This window comes from Biomphalaria glabrata, chromosome 3 (assembly GCF_947242115.1).
Source record: "Biomphalaria glabrata chromosome 3, xgBioGlab47.1, whole genome shotgun sequence".
Lineage (NCBI taxonomy): Eukaryota > Metazoa > Mollusca > Gastropoda > Planorbidae > Biomphalaria > Biomphalaria glabrata.
The window spans coordinates 46,086,591-46,106,080 of record NC_074713.1 but is presented as its reverse complement, the minus strand read 5'-3'; the positions used below and the strand labels follow the sequence as shown (position 1 = coordinate 46,106,080).

Here is a 19,490-nt window from a genome sequence, read left to right as displayed (position 1 = left end):
AATATGAATTTGTGTCACCATCCCAACTGGTGAATCCACAGATCCAAATCAATCTCGATAGTGCTCATGACGACATTGACACGCACTAATTCCATCTGGAGCGAAAGAGATTTCAACGGTTTGTCACAGTTTCTTCAGAAGAATTTGAACTTCTGCAACAAGGACCTGTTCAGATCTTGAATTTTAATTTAAAACAAATATTGACTAGATGATTCAGTATTATATAAGATAAGATAAGATAATTGTGGTAAGTGAGGCTTTAAGCGAGCTAAGTTTTTTTCAGACTCAAGTTGATCATTAATTAATGGCAATCAACGATGACAAAACTTATGACTCACTAATTTGGCAATTGTTGGGGAAAAAAAATAGATTTCAATTTTGTCAGGAAGAAAGCACCTAAGATTTTTGTAGTAGGCCTATCTTGCTGTTAAATTGATTTTTTAAAATTATTTTTTTTTACTTATTATTATTATTATTGATATTATTTTGCAAATTAGCAATACTTTAACAATAAATAGGCTACACATTATTTCGAAAAAAGCCGTTGTTTCATTTCTTTTTTTTTAGAAGAGGGGGAGTCACGAGGCGCTGCCGCACTGGGCATCATATACCTTTGATACGCCACTGATTAACATTAATAAGTGAAATCCAGTTTTCAATAGCCTAATTTTAAAATTATATTTGACCAGCATAGGCCTACATATAATGCAATCTTTTTTTTTTTAACTTAGGCCTATCACAAGACCTGTGTGCAATATATAAAGAAAACTATTTTTACAAAACTTAAATCAACTCACCCTGTCTGGTAAAATGTTTTTTTCAAGTTATTTCTCCCACGGCCAATGTCGGATCAAGTTTTAATTTTTTCATAATTAGGCCTATTTTTTGCACCTAACAATACAAGAAAAAAAGTTAATTAACTGTTGGTAAGTAATTATTTTGTTTGTTTGGTATCGAACAAGGGAAAAAAGTTGTACTTGACAGATGCGAAGATAGGCATATACGTTAAACGAGTTGAGGAGACTTAAATTGGGTCTTGAGTGAACAAGTTTTTTTTTTTATGCTTTTAAAAAGTGATCACGGTAACATTCACTCACATACCTCTTTTCTTCCTTCCTTCCCCTTTTCGAACTGATCCAGACAAGTTATAGGAACATATAGCGCATTGAGAAAACTGAAAGCATGAAATTGCACTAAACAAATAGGCCTTTCATTGGTAAAAATATTTCTAATCACACAGATTTAGTATTGCTAGTCTAGATCTATTAGAAATTTAATCACATGGCTGATATAAACTAATTGATACAATTACACTTAATATAAGCTTTGTATTTTTTTTTTAAAGTATTTTATGTTTTTCTTTTAAGGGCTACGTTGCTAAGTCCAATAAAAAAAAAAACGCCGAAGTTCGATGTAAGCATTAAGGTAAAATGCGATATTTTTTTTAAAGTAGGGCACTCATTTTTTTCTTTCTTCATAATGTAGTTGATGATCGGAAAAGATGGGTAGTAGATCTTTTTACCTACTCCTTAGCGGATTTTTTTCCCAACATTAATTGACCTATATAGGCCTATGAATATGAATAATATTAAAACTCGATGCTCATCTACGTACTGTCATAGTCAACATTTGCCAAGAGTTAATAATGCTGAAATATTTAAACTAGATCTATCTAGTATTATTCTAAGTCTCTCCTCTACCCCTCACTGATCTCTACCCCCCTTTATTTTTCCACAAAGAACTTTAAAGAAACTTTACGTAACTCTGTAGTTACTATAGTTATAGTATTATACTAAATCTCTCCTCTTCCCCTCACAAATCTCGACCCCCCTTACCGTAGGGAATGTAAAGAAACCTTACGAAACTCTATAGTTAACAATACGGTAAGAAAAAAATCGAATGTGTTATTTCGCCTACGAGAATCAGCCACGAGAGTGAGATTTGCGGGTTTACGTGGAATACCGTAAACAAGATGGCGACTACCGCAGCTCAAAACATTGTGAACGGCATAGAAAAATTAAATGTTAGCGTTGACGACGACTCCAAAACGTCTGCGACTTCCTTATCAGGGGATGCATACAAAGATAAATGGGGATTCTCATTAGAAGAAGTTTTCAAGATAGCTTTAAAGTTTTTCAAAGGTAATTTTTGAATTTTCAGATCTAAAATAAATTAGAAATTAAATTAGACTCTGTCACTCTACTGAGCCTCTACTCTAATTTGAAACTCTAATATTAGATCTATATTAATATATAAATATTAGACTATAATCACTAGATCAGATGATAGATCTAGATCTACTCATTATGATCTAGTAAAATTATTATTAGACTCTACTAGGACTCTAGTTATTACTCTAATCTCTAAGTAAAGTTTACAAGTATAATACAAGTCTTTAGACTTTAGAACTAAATTTACTAAATTGACTAAAACTTAAAAAGACTAATTTTTTTAATCTTTAAATACTTTAATTCTAAATTTTAAGTAAATTTATAATTAGATCTAGAGTCTAGACTTAGGACTTAGACTAAGAGTAAAACTGCTACAAGATCTAGACTCTATCTTAACTATTTTAAACTAGATCTATCTATATTCTATGTGGTATGATTATGAGTAGTCTTAGTCTTAGTGACTCTCTCTAGAGTACTCTAGACACTCTAGTCTAGACTCATCTATTAATGATCTATCTAGTCAATCTAGATTTTACATATTAGAATTAGAGTTTAGTTAGAGTATTTAGATTTAGAGTGTTAGAGATTGATTGAACTTCTGAAGTAACGACGAAACGTCTGTATATAACTTAAATATATATATAAGATTTAAATTTAAGATCTAATAGAGTATAGACTTAGTTGACTTAGAGTCGACTTAGACTTACCTAGTCTTAAGTTAGTGTCACTATCACAAAGTCTAAGCTAAAGACTCTCTGGCTAGAGTCTAGACTAGATATCTAATTTAGATTCTATCTCATCATCTAGAATGACTAGAATCTAGATAGATCTAGAAAAATAATCGACATCTAGCTAGATGACTTATTAAAAGTCTAAAGTAGTACACAGATCATTCATAGTATTCATAGTGTTTAAAAAATCATATTTTGACATAGTAATTTAGTAATCATCTAGATCTAAGATTCAAGAGTTTAAGCCTAAGCTCTTGGCTATATTCAGAACACACCTTCAAATTCTCCTTCGCTAAACATGTCACTTTTTTTGTTTGTAATTCCTTTGTTTTTATGTTTAGATTGTTTGGATTTTAGCACTATGCATATGTCCGATTTCAGATAGATATAGATCTAGGTCCTGTATTTTTGTTCCATTTTTCCAAAGCAGATTATATGGCAGTTTTTTTTAATTCTGTGTAACAATGTATGTAAAGCTATTGTTTTAACTATTTTAACCTTCCCTGGCAACTCATACCCATATAAGAGATGAGGGCTAGATTATGAGCATGCTTGATCGTAGGCTGATGGGCATATCAAAATAAGCTTCCACTTATCTATTGAAAGTATTTATACATTTATACTGTTAGCTGTTAAAGAAAATAACAAAAAAAGGTGTTCAGCAAATAATAATGAATTTAACTAATTCTTCTTGCCTGAACACGGCAAAATCACTGTATTTGGAAATATTATTGGGATTAATAAATCTAGGTGATTTGTTCTATGTATACACATGACCTAGATTGAGATATCTAGAATATAATTTATGAATGAAAGAAAAAACTGTGCGCTTTTAATTTGAAACCAGAGACCATGCCTACTGCAGGTGATCACACCAGGTGAGCTGGTGGCGAGGAGAGTGAGGCATACACTAAGCCTGTAGTGTCACAACCTATTAAACAGGCAGTGGGGGAAGGGGGAAGAGTCATAATATGAAAAAATTATATAAGCATCTATGGGAAGGGGGGGGGGGTGTTAAGGTGCAACAAAACGAACATCCAAATTATGAAAACAAGAAGAGGGTCCTTGGATGGGAATTAAAAGAGAGAGAAAGAATACATGTAGTTGAAAATGTCCTGTTTATTAAATTATAATAATTAATTTATATATCTATAGATTTATTATGTCTGTAAATATATACACACATTAAAGAGATCAAGATAATACTATACTATTATACTAATAATACTATAGAATTCTATAATATATAGCTATATAGATCTAGAAATAATCTATTCATATACACCTTCACCTATCCCTATGTCTGTTGGACAGTTGGGGTACCAAACAAGATCTGTTGACCATCTTTATCCATTCCTATGTCTTTTGCGTTTGATAGAATCCATCCATTCTTTTATATTATCTTCCCATCACTTTTTCTGTCTGCCTCTTTTTCTTTTCCTGGTACTGTTCCCCTAAGGAAGATTTTTTTAACTCTGAGGACTTTGTGATATATGGCTATAGAGTTTTAGTTAGCGCTATTTGACAGTAGTTAACAGATAATTGTGAACTGATCCTGTCTCTTAATCTTGTTGCTTGTGGTGCGTTCTTTGTATATGATACCTAGGATCCTTCTGTAGCATATCAATTCCATTGCTAGGATCCTCCTCTAGTTCTGCAGTCAGTGTCAAATATTCACAAGCATATAAGAATGTGGCCATGCGTTTGTTTTTCTTTTTTGCAAATGCTGCTGAGGACTGTGCAATTCTAACCAGTAGTTCAGGTTTGATTCCTTCATCTGAAATGATAAAAACTGAAGTGATTTAAAACTACTGGCACTTGTCAGCTTTTCACCTCCGTTACTGATTTCCTTTTTGAAGCTATTGGCTAGTGGTCATTATTTGTGTTTTTTTTTCGGCATACTGGTATATGCCATTTGCCACAGAAGTCTTGCCCATGGGTATTACCAACTTGGCTAGCTCTTCCTTTGTTCCTGACAGACCATCTGTGTTGGCTGCAAAGAGCAAATTGGTAATTCTTCTTCCTCCAATGCTTACAGAACCTTCGTAGCCCTCAAGAGCATTTTCCATTTTCCTTTCAAGGAAGATATTGAAAAGAGTTGGTGAGAGTTGGCAGCCTTGTTAAACCAGTCCAGTGTTGAAGTATAAAACACTAGTGGCCTGCTTGTAGAGGCTCTCTGTCAAAGGATAGTTTCAACCTAGTCTTCTAATATTTATTAGATTAATAGTTAGTGCTACTGGGCTTATTGTTTTATTGCCATTTATAGATTTTGAAAATTTTCAACTAAATAGGAGACCTATTAATTTGGCCCCAAACACATTTCAATACTGCTCCCAAGAATTACTGAAATAATCCTGATTATAACATACTTCTCAGAATTAACTTTTTCAGAGTCTAAGGATAATTTTGATTATGTGATTTTTATTTTTGAGACCAGGAGGTTTTAAAATAAGGAGAAGTAGAATCGTAAGACGTGAATTTTCTATTCAAAGTAACAATCCCAAATGCAGCCAACTCATAAAAGAAGGGGGCATTGCTCTATTTCATATAATTTAGGAATTAAAATTGAAAAAAAAAAAAAGGAAATTCATTTGCCCTGTACTTTTTCCAATGGTCTAAATATCTAATGAGCTTCTTGTAAATATTACATATGAAGGGTAACTTAAAAAAAAATGTTTATAAAATATTTTGATGTATTATTTAGTAATTGTATGGCACCACTGCTTTTTCCCATTTCACTTTTACAAACTGAATTTTAGCCACTTCCATTTCAGTTTGTATTTTAGGTTGGAACAAAACATCATCCAGGCATTTCATCTTATCCTTAGGGGGCACAGATAGTTTGTTTAAAGAATTTCTAAACAAAAAAATCTGCTCTAAAACAAAAGTAAACATACAGCAGGAACAGACACACAGGACAGACGGATGAAACAAACAAATAGGCATTGTTTTTTTAATATGTTAATTTTACTTGTTCAAACATTCACCGGCCAATCTTCCAATTGTACCCACCTTCCCTTGTAGTTCAAAGTTCATTACTGGGTTTTTTTTGTGTTTTTTTTTTAAATTATCTTTTGTTTTAAGCTTGTTTTTTGTATGTAGGAACAAGGAAAATGGGCAGTGTGAGTGTGTGTGTTTAGATTTATAAACAAGTATTGCTTTGGGGCATATAAGCAGACTGTACAGTTGCTGGGTGCATTGATTCGTGTTACACATTTTGGATAGTCCTTCAGATTTGATGATAATTACATCGTAGCCCAGACCGCCTGCAGGATAGAGAGATGACAACGGGCCAGGTTGATTTTTTTTAGATTGCACATCACACGACCAGGCAGCCATCCCACACTATGTGCAACACTGTTTTGTTGTATGAAATATAAGCTAATGAGAATCAGTGCTTGGTCCATACTGGGGAGGACACATATATGTCTGCTGTGAGCACAAAAATATTTCCAATCTATTTTTGCTACCTTTGAGCCAGGCCTATATTATAAAGAAATGTTGATCTATAATAACATTCTGAATTTCTGATTTCAATTTCAAAATAGAATAATTGTAGCCAATGTTGGTTTCTTATTTAAACCAAGTACATCTAACCTGGCATGGTACAAACTACTGATGGTGACCAAAAATGTGTTCACATCTGCAAGGTTTTTTATTTTGTGTGAATAGAGACCTCAAAAAGAGGAGGGTAAATAGTTGACCTACATTAACCCCCCCCCCCCCTCAAAACCCCCCACTGGTTTGTATACATAAAACATGATTCCTCTCAATGGTCTACTTGCCCAACAGAATAGCACATCTACCAACAAAAAAAAAAATTCAATTAGCAAACTGGCAGCTTTCACCTCTTTTAGTATACATAGATACGTGGGAATTGGGGGGGGGGAGGAGTCTACCATTCTCTATTACAGGGTGTTATAACCTTTAATCCTTAGCAGTGGAAGTGGAAGTAATTTTTCTTGCCATGTGAAAAGAAGGGAATTGGGTACTTTACATTTATTTGCTTCAAACTATTTTCTTTAATCTGTTTATTTGTAACAATATGATTTAGAAGTATTCTATTCATGTGTTCAACATTGGGAACAGACTTTCTCATTTCCTTCACTTTAAACAAACAGTAACATTTTGAATGCGGTGGCAAAGCAGATTGTTAGCTCAAGCAAATTATAGACCAAAATAAAGTTTTATGAGTTTCTTGTTAAAGACTTTTGTCTATAAAAAAAAAAAAAAACCTTCACTGTTGTTTAAAAAGATGTAAATAACATGGTACAGCTTGATTTTGTTGTTTGTAATGTTGAATAGCTTTTTACTGAATACACAATTCTGACCTATTTAAAATTATTTTCCATTTATGCCTTGAAAAAAAAAAGTATTGCTCAATAATTGGACATCCCATTTGATTAGGTTCAGTAGCATTACCTAAGGCTATTATGATTATTATCCTCCAAACTACAGACTGGACTTTGTTTGGGTTAAGTATAGAATTCAAACAATGTTTTGTATAACTACAAAACAAAGAACCAAAAGGGGTGTCAGGTTTGAATCTCTGTGAACACTGGCCCACCAACTCTAATGAGATCTATATTTGAAGTAGTTATAGATGATTGTAAAGTTATTGTACTTTTATCATTTTCATGAAGAGATAAACATAGAAATTCAGTTTTTAATACAGTTGAAAATTACCTACAATAGTATATTTAAAAAGAAAATAAATTAAAAAAAAACAACTTATATTAAGCATAGTTGTATCAATTATCAGTAATGTAATTAAATTTGTAATATAAAAAAGCATTTATAAAAATAAATAAAAAAGCTTGGGGGGGGGGGGGGGGGGGGGGGGAGACCTGAGTTTGAACTCATGGCTCAAGCCTTCTCAGGCTCCTCATCGTAACCACCCTGCTAGTGGAGAGCCTATTAAAATGGAAGATTGTACAGTTGTCTAGATTGTTTCTATAGTCTCCTCCTATTTTTCATGTTGTACTTACTAAGACTCAGATGACGATCTGCAAAGGGCACTAATTTAACTTATACCACCACTTCAGTCAAGTACAAAATTCTTTCCCTTGTTTGAGAAACCAAGCAAAATAATTAATTACCAATAGTTTATTAACTAATTGTTGTTGTTGTTTTTAATTGATTCTTGTGTTGTTAGGTAAAAGAATAAATTGTGCAACATTTTAGATTGATCTGAGATTGTGTTGGGGGAGAAAAAATTTATTCACACTTTTGACCAGACAGAGTGAGTTGATATAAGCTTTGTAATAAGGTGTTTGGCGAGGGAGGGAGGGTTAGGAGTAGAATTGAGCACTGAAGGCATAGTTATAGTTTCAGTTCAGTGGTTTAAACCTCTCTGAGAATAACAATTCTTTTGTTAAGCTAGTTTTGGTAATCTCACAGTCAACCCACTAGAAACGACCTGCTAGTTAAAGCCTCTACCCAGGCTGCAGCTAGCACAATAATGGGAACAACAAAGGGAGTGAATAAACAATGTTTTTTATTTTTTTTTTTACAAATCTTGTATCACTGTTTGTTTGTCCTCCTATTTTTTTTTATTAAATTTTTTAAAATCGTTTGTCTTTAGGTTGAGTACATGCCCCACACATTTCTCCTTTTTATTGCTTTTCTTTTTCTCCCTCACTGTTTTTTTACTTCTTAAACAAAGCTATTTTTTAAATGCATTATGGTATTATTGGTTCTTGTGGAAAATGAAATTGTTCACAGCACAAACACACTACGTTTTACTTATTTATGAAAAGCCCCTATACATAGTCACTTTACATAATCAGTTGTATTTCTTTGTATCTGTAATCAGTTTTGAAAAGGAGGGATGAGTCATTGTCTAGTGAAATGAAATGCCCAAGTGCAAGGAGGGAGAATGCATTGTAAAAAAACAAAAATGATACAGCCATAACATGTGGAATATTGACTTTTCTCTTACCAACTGAGGCTTAGTTTGAAATGCTGGCAATTTTCTTTTCTGTAATGATTTTCTTGTTCTTCTCTTTTAGTTGTCAGCCACTTGCTTCATAAACATTTGAAGAGACTAGTTTCTGATTGGTTGTGCACATACTCACCCCTTCAACATTAGACTCTTGAAGTTCCAATTGCTTGTTTTTGTAGTGTCTTCATTTCTTTAAAATATCAGTTTCTCTGATAGAAGGTCTGTGTTTGGATGATAGTAATAGTATATCTTTCTCGAATTTAATTTAGTTAGTTTATTTTACTGAGAAAATTGTGGGAAAATTGTTACTGTGAACATTTTGTTAAAAAAAAATTGTTGGTTTATACTGCGAGTCCCATACATTAAATGTTGTGGGTCAGTAGCTCATGGTCAGTTGGGGCCGAGTAAGACCAATGGAAGACATTTACGTTGTTGTTGTTGAACTTGACAATGCTCGTGTAGAGACGCATTCTAGGACTTTATAAAGTAATCTGTCGAAGCTCTTAGCATCCTGCTGAAACGCTGTAGCCGCTTACATTCAGCAGAGGCGGAGCCCATGGCGTGATTTCGTTTAAACACTGGTGGGTCCAGTTTAGAATAAGTCACTTGGACTTTGTTTCACCTCCTTTGAAGCTCACTCAAAGCAGATCCAGTAACTAAATCAAGGTGTAGTCATTTTTAAAACTCTCAAGATAGTGACACGTCTCAGTTGTCTCCTCCCACCCCCCCTCCTCCTTTTTCCATTTCCTTATCCAGCTACACATTTGGAGGTAATTACATTGCACTTTGAGTGTGGGCTATAATGACTACATTCAATATGCTTCCGTTTACTAGTCTATGTATTGTGCTTGTGATCGTTTCTGCTGATTTGTCAAGACTACAGTAACTTGTTATTTGATTTTCTGCTTGGTATTTAACTAGTAACGGAGATTATTGACTCTCAAAGCCTGCCTCTGCTCTTCATCAATTGTTGCCGGCGTTGCTTAGCAACAGGAGATAAAACCGTTTTCCCCATTACTTTTTTCGAGTAGCCTCCCTTCTCTGTCTTCGGGGTCAATACATCGGCGATGTGACGTTGGGATGTTAGTCGCAGGCGCGGGTGAGACGGTGCTGGTATACTTTTTTTGTGTGTGTTGTTGGCTGGCCTTTAGTTTACGGCAGGAATTAAAACCCGTGTCTGGATGCTAAGCCGATTGAAGGTGGATTCGATTTCAAAGATTTAGGTTGGTTTCAAAGGTGATACAAATTTCGTGTGTACCGGATGTTTGTTCATTGTGCTTGATTCTCTACATTTCTTCTTTGATGTGCATGAGAATTCAAATAAGCGAAACCAAAATAATGTTAATAAAATCTTAGTACTATATGCATAAAAAAAAAAAAATTATAAAAATGCAAAAAATACAAAGAAATTATGTATTCAGTACATGATCTGTAATATACAATCTTTTTTTTTTTTTTTGTTCATCTCACTTCTCTGCCCTGTCCATTCCCTCTCCGCAGCCTTGTATCATCGATATTTGCAATGTTGTTGTTGTTGTTTTTTTTTGTTTTTACTTCATCAACGATTGGTTTATTTTTAACTGTTAAATTAAACATTTCACTGATGCAGAAATGTAACTATTTCTATGAGTCAGCAATACTAACATTCGTTAACTCTGTGTGTGTGTGTGTGTTACCTTTTTATAGACTTTACATGATTTGTGTGTATTTTGCCGCGATGATCCTATCTGACAAATCTTGTTGACTATGTTTGATATTACGATGGGGCTGGATTGAAGAATGAATGAGTGTACACTTTGCGTCCCCCTTTTTCCCGTTCACCGTTAGAAATGATTTCTCCTAATAGACAACTTGGACACGGATTTCTTCAGCCCAAGTCGTGCCATAGACGTAGCGCGCAATCCCCCCCCCCCTCCCCCACTATACGCGGTCGTAAGCCGTGCTACTTCTGGGAATTTCGTCCTACTCCTGTTCTGTGATAGTCACGAACCAATTCAGATGCCGCCACTTTTTTGGACTGGGTTATCAGGGCTCTCTTCCATCCCCACTTCGGATTCACTGAGGGTATGTGAAGGGGGCCAAGTTCGCTACCCGGTCTTTGCCTGCTTCCACTAACAGACTTTTCCAACTGCGGAGGGTCACAAGACTTGTCTAATGTTTAGCTTTGGTAGATTTCTTTCATTCGATTTCATATCGACCGTTTGAACTTGAATGCGACGTGCTTCTGACCTTCTTTCCATCTCTTTCCTCTATTGTGTACTGTATGAGAAAACAAATCCAAGTCAATGCCCTTGTATTGTGTACAGTTAGTGCCCCTGTCTCGTTGACAAGTACCTTGTGTTCACTTTGTCTCCTACAGGTTACTACTCTATTGACTTATCAGTCAAGTTTGCTGATCGACATCCTTCTATCTATACACTACCCATCCTCTCTGCATCATTAGGTACGTCTTTGTATGTCGCTGTTGTGGCTTGCGTGCCACTGCCATGTTGTCAGGAACATCGGATCACACAAAACCCCAGACTCGTCTAGCTCCCTTCCTCAAACATTGCGTGACGACTAACTCGGATTCAGCTGACACATTTGCGTTGGTCATTTCCCAAGACCAGGCCCCAGATTGACAATACATCGTAGCAAGAGTGACAGGTCTTGGGGACGCTTTAGGCTCTCGTTTGGTCCACATTAAGTCAATCATGCCCAGTTCTTTATCTTGTCGCATCAATATGTTGGTGTTCTTAGCACCCGTGCTTCTACTACACTCCTAGCCCTACGGAAAGTTAGACAGATCTAATCGCTATTGTTACTAGTTCTGAATGTTCTCTAATTATCTTAAGTTCAAGAAAAACATTGACATTCCTCTCCATTATTTATTTATTGCTTCTTGTCTGATCCGTCATTTCAGTTGAGTTTCACTTTTTTTTAAACAAAAGGGGGAGGGGTAAACACCGAATCATAACAGATAGAAGAGACTAAATCTAGATCTAGTAATCTTTGTACCCGCTGACTATTTTAAATAACAATTGGAGGAAGAAAAAAAAACAACATGAAATGACAATTTTAACATAAACATAGACAACTTAAGAGTGTACTAAAGCAATTCTAATGATTTGGAGTTGCAGTCACTTGAAATCTTTGGAGACTTAAGAATCTTGCAAGGACTCAACAATTGGTTTGTTTTCATTTAATTGGTTGCCCATTCAGATAGTTTGATGTTCTGCCAATTCCATAGATCAGAGGGTCTAAAACTCTCTAATTCCTGGCGTTATTTTGTGTTTTTTTTTTTTTTTTTTTTGCACGCACCTCTTGGTCCTTTTGCTTTGCCGTAAAGTAAGTTTTGTGATGTACCTTTTATTTGGGACAGCCCTTCAGTCAAACATGGGTACTCCGCCACCACCCACTCCCTTTCCCGAGATCCGCCAAGTCAGTTCTTGTCATCTGCGTTCATTCTTTCATTAGTGTACTCTTTCTCTTGGCCGACAAGAACTCATACAGACAGGAGGGGGACAGTATAGTAGGCGTTAAGATGGGCAGTACTGAAGTTTGAGACACACCTGAGACAGTGTTATAGCACGTTATGTCTGTAACTGAGCACATTGCAGTGCTTACGTCTTGGCCTCTTACAAAACATCCAAACCTTGACAGTAAAACGGCGGGGTTCCCCAACTTGGTCAAGTTAGCAGCGTGAAAGTCAAACTAATCTCATGGAGACCAATGCAAGCTTATATACACATACAAACCCAACATACATAACATTATTTTTTTTTTCTCCACCTTCTTGACATCACATTACGCCTCCCTGGATTTCGGGGAGGGGGGGGGGTGAATTTTTTTTACAGGCTGAGAATAGCGACTTCAGGGTATTTTCTTATTTCTGAATTTTGATTTGAAAAACGTTTGAGTTTCTGAGATATGTTTTAACATCTGGGGGTTGGGGAGGTCCAAAACAATCTTTTTTTTTTTTTTTTTTTCGATAAAATGTACCACATGTGTGGGGCAACTCCTCCGGGTGAGAGCCGTTGAAAATTGAGTTAAAAATGGCGCTGTAGATTTATAATCGATACCATGTTTTTCTTTGTATGCTCAAGGCTCCCATCCTCGGCAAATTACTTAGGTCGGAGATCGATGCAGCATTGCTTATTCCAGTGCTCGTTCTTCTCTTTGTCTAACAGTCTCCGATACACTGATTTCGTTGGTAGAAAGAGGGTGGGTGGGTGGAGGGCGAGACTGTGTGTGCTTCTGACACAACCGGGGGGGGGAGGGGGGGGGAGATAAGGGAGCAACACGAGATCAGTCGGTTCAGGAGTTATCCCAATTTCCTTGTCATTTCCGCCAGTATTTGACGTCTAGCTTGGATTATTAAAACGGGCTTCAATAGAAGTAAATCTAGATCTATCTGCCTGTAAGAGTCAGACTGTTTTATTTGGTTGTCTCCCTTTCTGGACAGTGATTGATGGGGGGCGGGGGAAATTGTGTCTTTGGGGAGAGGGGGGCCGTAAGTTTACATGTGATATCTCATTAACTGACAGGATTTCGTGGCGATGACCACTGAACATGAGAAACGCACTTATCCAGTCGCTAGAAGAATGCGTTGAATGAGCCAACATTATAACTAACTAGCAAGCATTATATGTACATATAACATTACAGCTGTAAAGCTTTGTGTTTTGAAATCCTAACAGCTAAAATTATTTGATCACAATTCACTACATGGGGAAAAAAAAATTATGTCTAAATCAATTTTTAATGGAAGCTCAGGGCGAAATAGGTTTTGGTGGTACATTTTATAAAGCCAAACATGAAGTGCGTGCGAACATTAATACTATTATTATATTTCTTCGTCTTCAACATGGACATTCGGTGCATTAGTCAAATATTGATAATGCTTTCATATATCTGTATATATATATATCATGTGGCTTAATTATGGTCTCAATCCATATTAAAATATTGAAACGAAGTAATGATTAAAATAGATCTACTTGTTCAGATCTACTTTGGTTCCTGGGGCGTCGGGTGTTCACCTTATTGCTGTGTGTCTCACGCTTCTATTTAGTCTACTCATGAAGCCCCATCTACCTTCACCTCTCGGTTCTCTGGTTTCCTTTGATTAGTCTACTTGCTAATAATCAAGTGGCATTTGTTTTTCCCAAACTCTTTTGTTGATTTGCTAATGTAATGCTTAGGACAGGAGTTCCCTGGCTCGGATATTTTCTAGAGTTCCCTGAGAAAACCCCTATGGGCACGTTACCATTTTTTTTTTAAAGTAACTAGTTTAAAGCTGAAACAAATGACGAACACCATTCTATCATTGAACTCTTCTTTTGTGTTCTGCGGTAGTTTTCAACTGTTCAACACGAAGTAGTCTAAAGATTGGCGATGTGGGTCTGGACATTGATGTGGGTCTGGACATTGATGTGGGTCTGGACATTGATGTGGGTCTGGACATTGATGTGGGTCTGGACATTGATGTGGGTCTGGACATTGATGTGGGTCTGGACATTGATGTGGGTCTGGACATTGATGTGGGTCTGGACATTGATGTGGGTCTGGACATTGATGTGGGTCTGGACATTGATGTGGGTCTGGACATTGATGTGGATCTGGACATTGATGTGGATCTGGACATTGATGTGGATCTGGACATTGATGTGGGTCTGGACATTGATGTGGGTCTGGACATTGATGTGGGTCTGGACATTGATGTGGGTCTGGACATTGATGTGGATCTGGACATTGATGTGGGTCTGGACATTGATGTGGGTCTGGACATTGATGTGGATCTGGACATTGATGTGGATCTGGACATTGATGTTGACTGGAACGACATAGATCGCTACTGATCTATTTATCTAACCTTCAACTTAGAACATTGCCCGGAAGTTTGTCTTCACCAATTTTGAACCAATCACTTTGAACTTTGAAAGTAAGTTTTGAACCACACACATACACATTTTGAACTTTGAACCACACACATATTGAGCTTTGAACCACACACATACACATGTTGAGCTTTGAACCACACACCCCACCTTGTTTACTTTGTAAAGGTCACCCGTAAATTAGATGATTTTTTAAAGCTATACTGTTTTTTTACAGTTGATATTTTCAACTTATCACTTTAGCAATAGCTGAAAGATTCATTTTCAATTATTTTGTAATCGATTTAGCTGAAAATCTTCCGAAAGCCAAATTATCCCACATGGAGATAATCATTAATTACAGTAATTTGGTTCTGAAAAACAAAAAAATTACTGGAATACTTAAAACCACTAAGAAACAATTATTAGGAAGAAACTCACTTTTAGAAATGGGCAAAAAAAAAAAAAATAACTTTTTCAAATTTGTTCTTGCATTGAACATAGCGAGTGGGTGTGTCCCGCTATACTTGTGGGTGTAGGGTTCGAAAACCGACGTATACAAAACATTTTGAATTAAAGAGTTCTATTTAGTTGTCTTTGCATTGGGCCAGCTCTAGAATCTGGGAGACCACTTTATAAAGAATTTGTTGAGAATGTGTCTACTGATTATTGCTATTGGTCTCTTCATCTAACATAAAAACTAATGTTTATAAAGCAGCGGTTCTCACAACACTTTTGTATGGCTTTGACACCTGGGTGCTCTATATAGGCTCTACGAACGCTTCCTCCAAAGGTGTCTTTGCACCATAATGGGTATACGCTGGCCAGATTAACTTACAAATAACCATGTTCTGCTGGAAGCCGGTGTGGACAGTATAGAAGCACTGCTTTACCATTAACTCCGCTGACAAATCCAGCATGGTGGACGACCGCATTCCAAATATTTTTAGGCGAGCTTAAAGTAGGACGGCGTAACATAGGTATCACCACCCGGTCTGCCCCCCCCCCCCAAGCGTTATAAAGATCAACTCGGGCGCCATTTGCCCCTTACTGGCATAAAGGAAATTAGCTGCTTGCAGATGGCCTCTGAAAGAAACAGGTGGAGAGCTGTCACGAAGGCCGTATGACACACACGACGCCCAAAAGAAAAGCGTAGCAGACGTAAAGAAAACTTACAAAGACCCCCGGTGGACAACGTCTTTGTCTGCATCAGATAAGGACAATTATGCAGGTCGTAACTGGGTTTACATTGTCCGGTGAAACACTGCACACTTCCTTAATCCTCTGAATCGAAGAGATTGCCATTCAACGCTCTACTCATCAGTGTATCTCCACCTGTTGGTGGACGTGGATTTGTCTGTCTCCACTACTGGAGGTTCTATTTTTAATGACATACACTGAAAGACTTGTTCTTTGATGTCATTCCTATTTTGAAATCTTTTTACAATACCTACATGAATTGATTTAAGACTTGCGAATCCATTGTGTCTTTCATTTCATATTTATATGAGTTGGTGCGTTTTAAAATGTTTACGGAACGTTTGGGATTGTAACAAATAGCGTAACCGGCCGGTATAAACTGGTAACAATAGTACAACATCTTTACTGTCTCTTGAGTGTTACATCAACCAGATTAATACTTTCAATGGACAAGTCATTCAAGTTTTTTTGTTTTTTTTTAAAAAGGATGAGATTGTGGGACAAGACTGGTTAGTTGTGTCCCCTGTCATTTCTCACTGTAATGCGTGAGTCAACATGTTGACATGTTGTACAAGGCCAGACGAACATGTAAAACAAAAAATACAAATAAATACGAACTCGCTCGTGTCGCAGGTGCTGTTTGGTTCACCATCTCAGTGGCTAAACGACATAGTTTTTTAATGACAGTTCTTTCTAAGTTTAAACACAAATCCATTGTCTTATTTGTGATTTCATTATTAGTTGGAAGCGTGGTTGAGAGGCTAAGTACGCTTGAACTTGGCTTGGCTTGGCTACCTAGAAGGGGGCTCGAGGTTCGACACCCGACTCGGGCAGAGCTGTGTTTACTGAGCGCCTAAAGGCAGCATGGAAAACCAACTCCTAGATACCCCCCACTGGTCCACAAATGAGATTGGACCAAAGCGCTCTGAGCATGCTATAAGCATGAAAGTAGCGTTATATAAACGCTATAAATTTATTTATTACTCATTGAAATATTGTGTGATGGGTTTATTGCAAAACCATCTCGCGAAACAAGGACTTACTATTCTATATTGTTACAACCTTTGCGGCATCTATACCATTTACTATCGGAGCTTTTGGCTGATACTATTGATATAGGTTAGGCTCAGCGTTTCGTTTAAGTCTCATAAGGCCCCGCGTACTTCTAAACTAAACATTTCTATCCGAATATTAAACATTTCACCTAAAATAAAATGGAACAAAGAATGACTCGCTGTAAAAAGATCTTTAAGACGAGGTCACTTAGACGTCATCATTATGTCTCTCCATTGCGAATTAGTGCCTCGACAGAGCTTTTTGAATCTCTTGTAACTTTTTATTGTATTCATTTTGTTGAGTTCTCTCCCTTCTTCACGTCTTGCTTCAAATACATTTACAGAACAGGACGATGTCTTGACCCAGCCATTTTTCTCTCCCTTTCAGCTAAGGGTTCTTAAAGCTTATTGAGTTTTGCTCGATAGGTCAGCTACAGATGACCACCGAGGGAGGAGCTCGAGAGGTCATCTATAGATGACCAGAGTGGTCAACGGGGTTGACGGTCTGTCACGCTGACACGGGGTTATTGATTTTTGTTTTGTTTATTTGGTTTTTTCCCCACTTCGTTCTTAAGTTGTTTTTCTTCCCGGGCTGAAGAGTTCTGTAGGAGTACAACTGATGTCTGTTACTGGCTTGGGAGACTTGATGTACTGGACTGTTGGCTAATAAATCACTGCTTCACTTATCGTCTGACTTATCTCCTGCAAGATTTCTGGCTTGTTTTGGGGGATGTATTTATTTCTTGTTTGTCAAGTAGGACATTGAGCTAAACAAAACAAAAACATTTGTAACAGGTTTTGTTGTTGAAGGTAAGTTTGGTTTTTAAATGTATCCACACACAAATAGTCTATATGTGTTAGTTTGGGCAAGTTCAAATCTTTTCAAAGTAAGTCCTGCAGAGATGAAGAGATGGTGTTTGTATCAATGGTTATTATGATGAGTGCTTATATACAAGATGTGTTATGTGGCATTTTACGTCTCCTAAGGCCATGTTTTCCCTTTGCAGCTTCTTGTGTGTCTAAAGAGGCCAATCTTTGATACACAGCTGCGATCACATGATGGGCATCTGTAATCACCAGGCGCCGATGTATTTTCACTCTTCTTTCCACTACTTTTGTGTAAGGCATCTGCAATCCGGGACCCTTCCTTTATGCTCGCTCTCCATGTGACACTTTTTTCCCCAGCTGCTAGTGTCGATTTCGAGGAGCCTCATGTCGCGTATGCATACATACGTATAACGTAAAAGTGGACGACCAGCGGCTCTCCTGCCTTCTATTAGATCGCCTTACAGAATGTCTTGTGGAAGTCGACCTATTGGCATTCTATGAATGTGGCCAAGCCAGCCAAGGCGTCTGCTGCTGAAAACACAGCGGATGTCCTGGCATCCTGCTCTTCAGAGCACTTCCTAATTGGTTATTTTATCTTGCCACGTTATTTTAAAGATCCGCCTTAGGCATTGGAGTTGAAAGATATTAAGCTTTTTTTTCCCTTCCATGAGTAGGCTGACCATGTTTCACTTTCGTATACTAAAGTTCTCATCACACAGGTCCGTTAGACTTTGGTATTGTTAGTCAGCAAGGTATTGTCCCACACTCATTTCTGCAACTCTGACAGAAATACAAGGTGTGTACATCTCAGATAATATCAGAATACATAGATACTACATCTCAGATAATATCAGAATACAAAGATACTATATCTCAGATAATATCAGAATACATAGATACTATATCTCAGATAATATCAGAATACATAGATACTATATCTCAGATAATATCAGAATACATCGATACTATATCAGATAATATCAGAATACATAGATACTATATCTCAGATAATATCAGAATACATCGATACTCTATCTCAGATAATATCAGACTACAAAGATACTATTCAACTTGAATGTTCTGGTGGCCTGTGACAAAGACGAAACAAACTAGTGCATTCATGACGTAACTAGTATTTCAATAGGAACTGATGACAGACACGCAATCCTTGCTCCACATGTGCAATCCATCTTGAGTGTTAGTCTAGCCACACCATGAGACTAATCGGGAACTAAACGAGACAGTCATAGAGGAAACATGAGTAGAAAGCCAGAAGCAGACAGTAATGTTACATGCTCTGTAGTTGTCTTGATGCTGTTGTTCAAACAGATACACATTAAAATAAAAGTGTATGTTTGGGTGTCAGGGGTAGCTAACCCATCCAACTTTCTCCCCCTTCCATTTTGTTTGCGTCTTCCATTTCTTGTGTGTAGTGACCCGTCATGTCCAGGTTTTAACGCTTGAACGGAGAAGGGCGCTAGTGATTGGACAGGCCGGATGCCACGTTGGAATGGAGGTTGTCCCCGATGATCATTCCTTGAAGCCTCGTTGCTATCCATTGTACGGCTCATTGCATTTCCTGTCATGTTGCTGTCACAGCGAAATGTCTCAACGATGTACAGACAGACGGACAGACAGACTGACACATGTCTGGCAATGTATTAGTAATGAAGGTGTTTATACAAGATCTATGTACATGGCAT

General features: G+C 37.0%; 1 protein-coding gene across 3 annotated transcripts in view; it reads left to right on the top strand.

Annotated features, from left to right (window-relative positions):
• The first annotated feature begins 1,940 nt into the window (after positions 1 to 1,940).
• Positions 1,941 to 19,490, top strand: part of LOC106061129 (Golgi resident protein GCP60-like) — a 55,600-nt gene continuing 38,050 nt past the window's right edge. For 2 of the 3 annotated variants that reach the window (XM_056022322.1, XM_056022321.1), the window contains exon 1: positions 1,942 to 2,141. In XM_056022322.1, coding sequence (XP_055878297.1) covers positions 1,973 to 2,141 — 169 coding nt within the window. In that variant the 5' untranslated portion in view covers positions 1,942 to 1,972. Of the gene's footprint in view, positions 2,142 to 19,490 lie in introns of all 3 variants that reach the window. The other variant, XM_056022320.1, reaches the window with a different exon arrangement.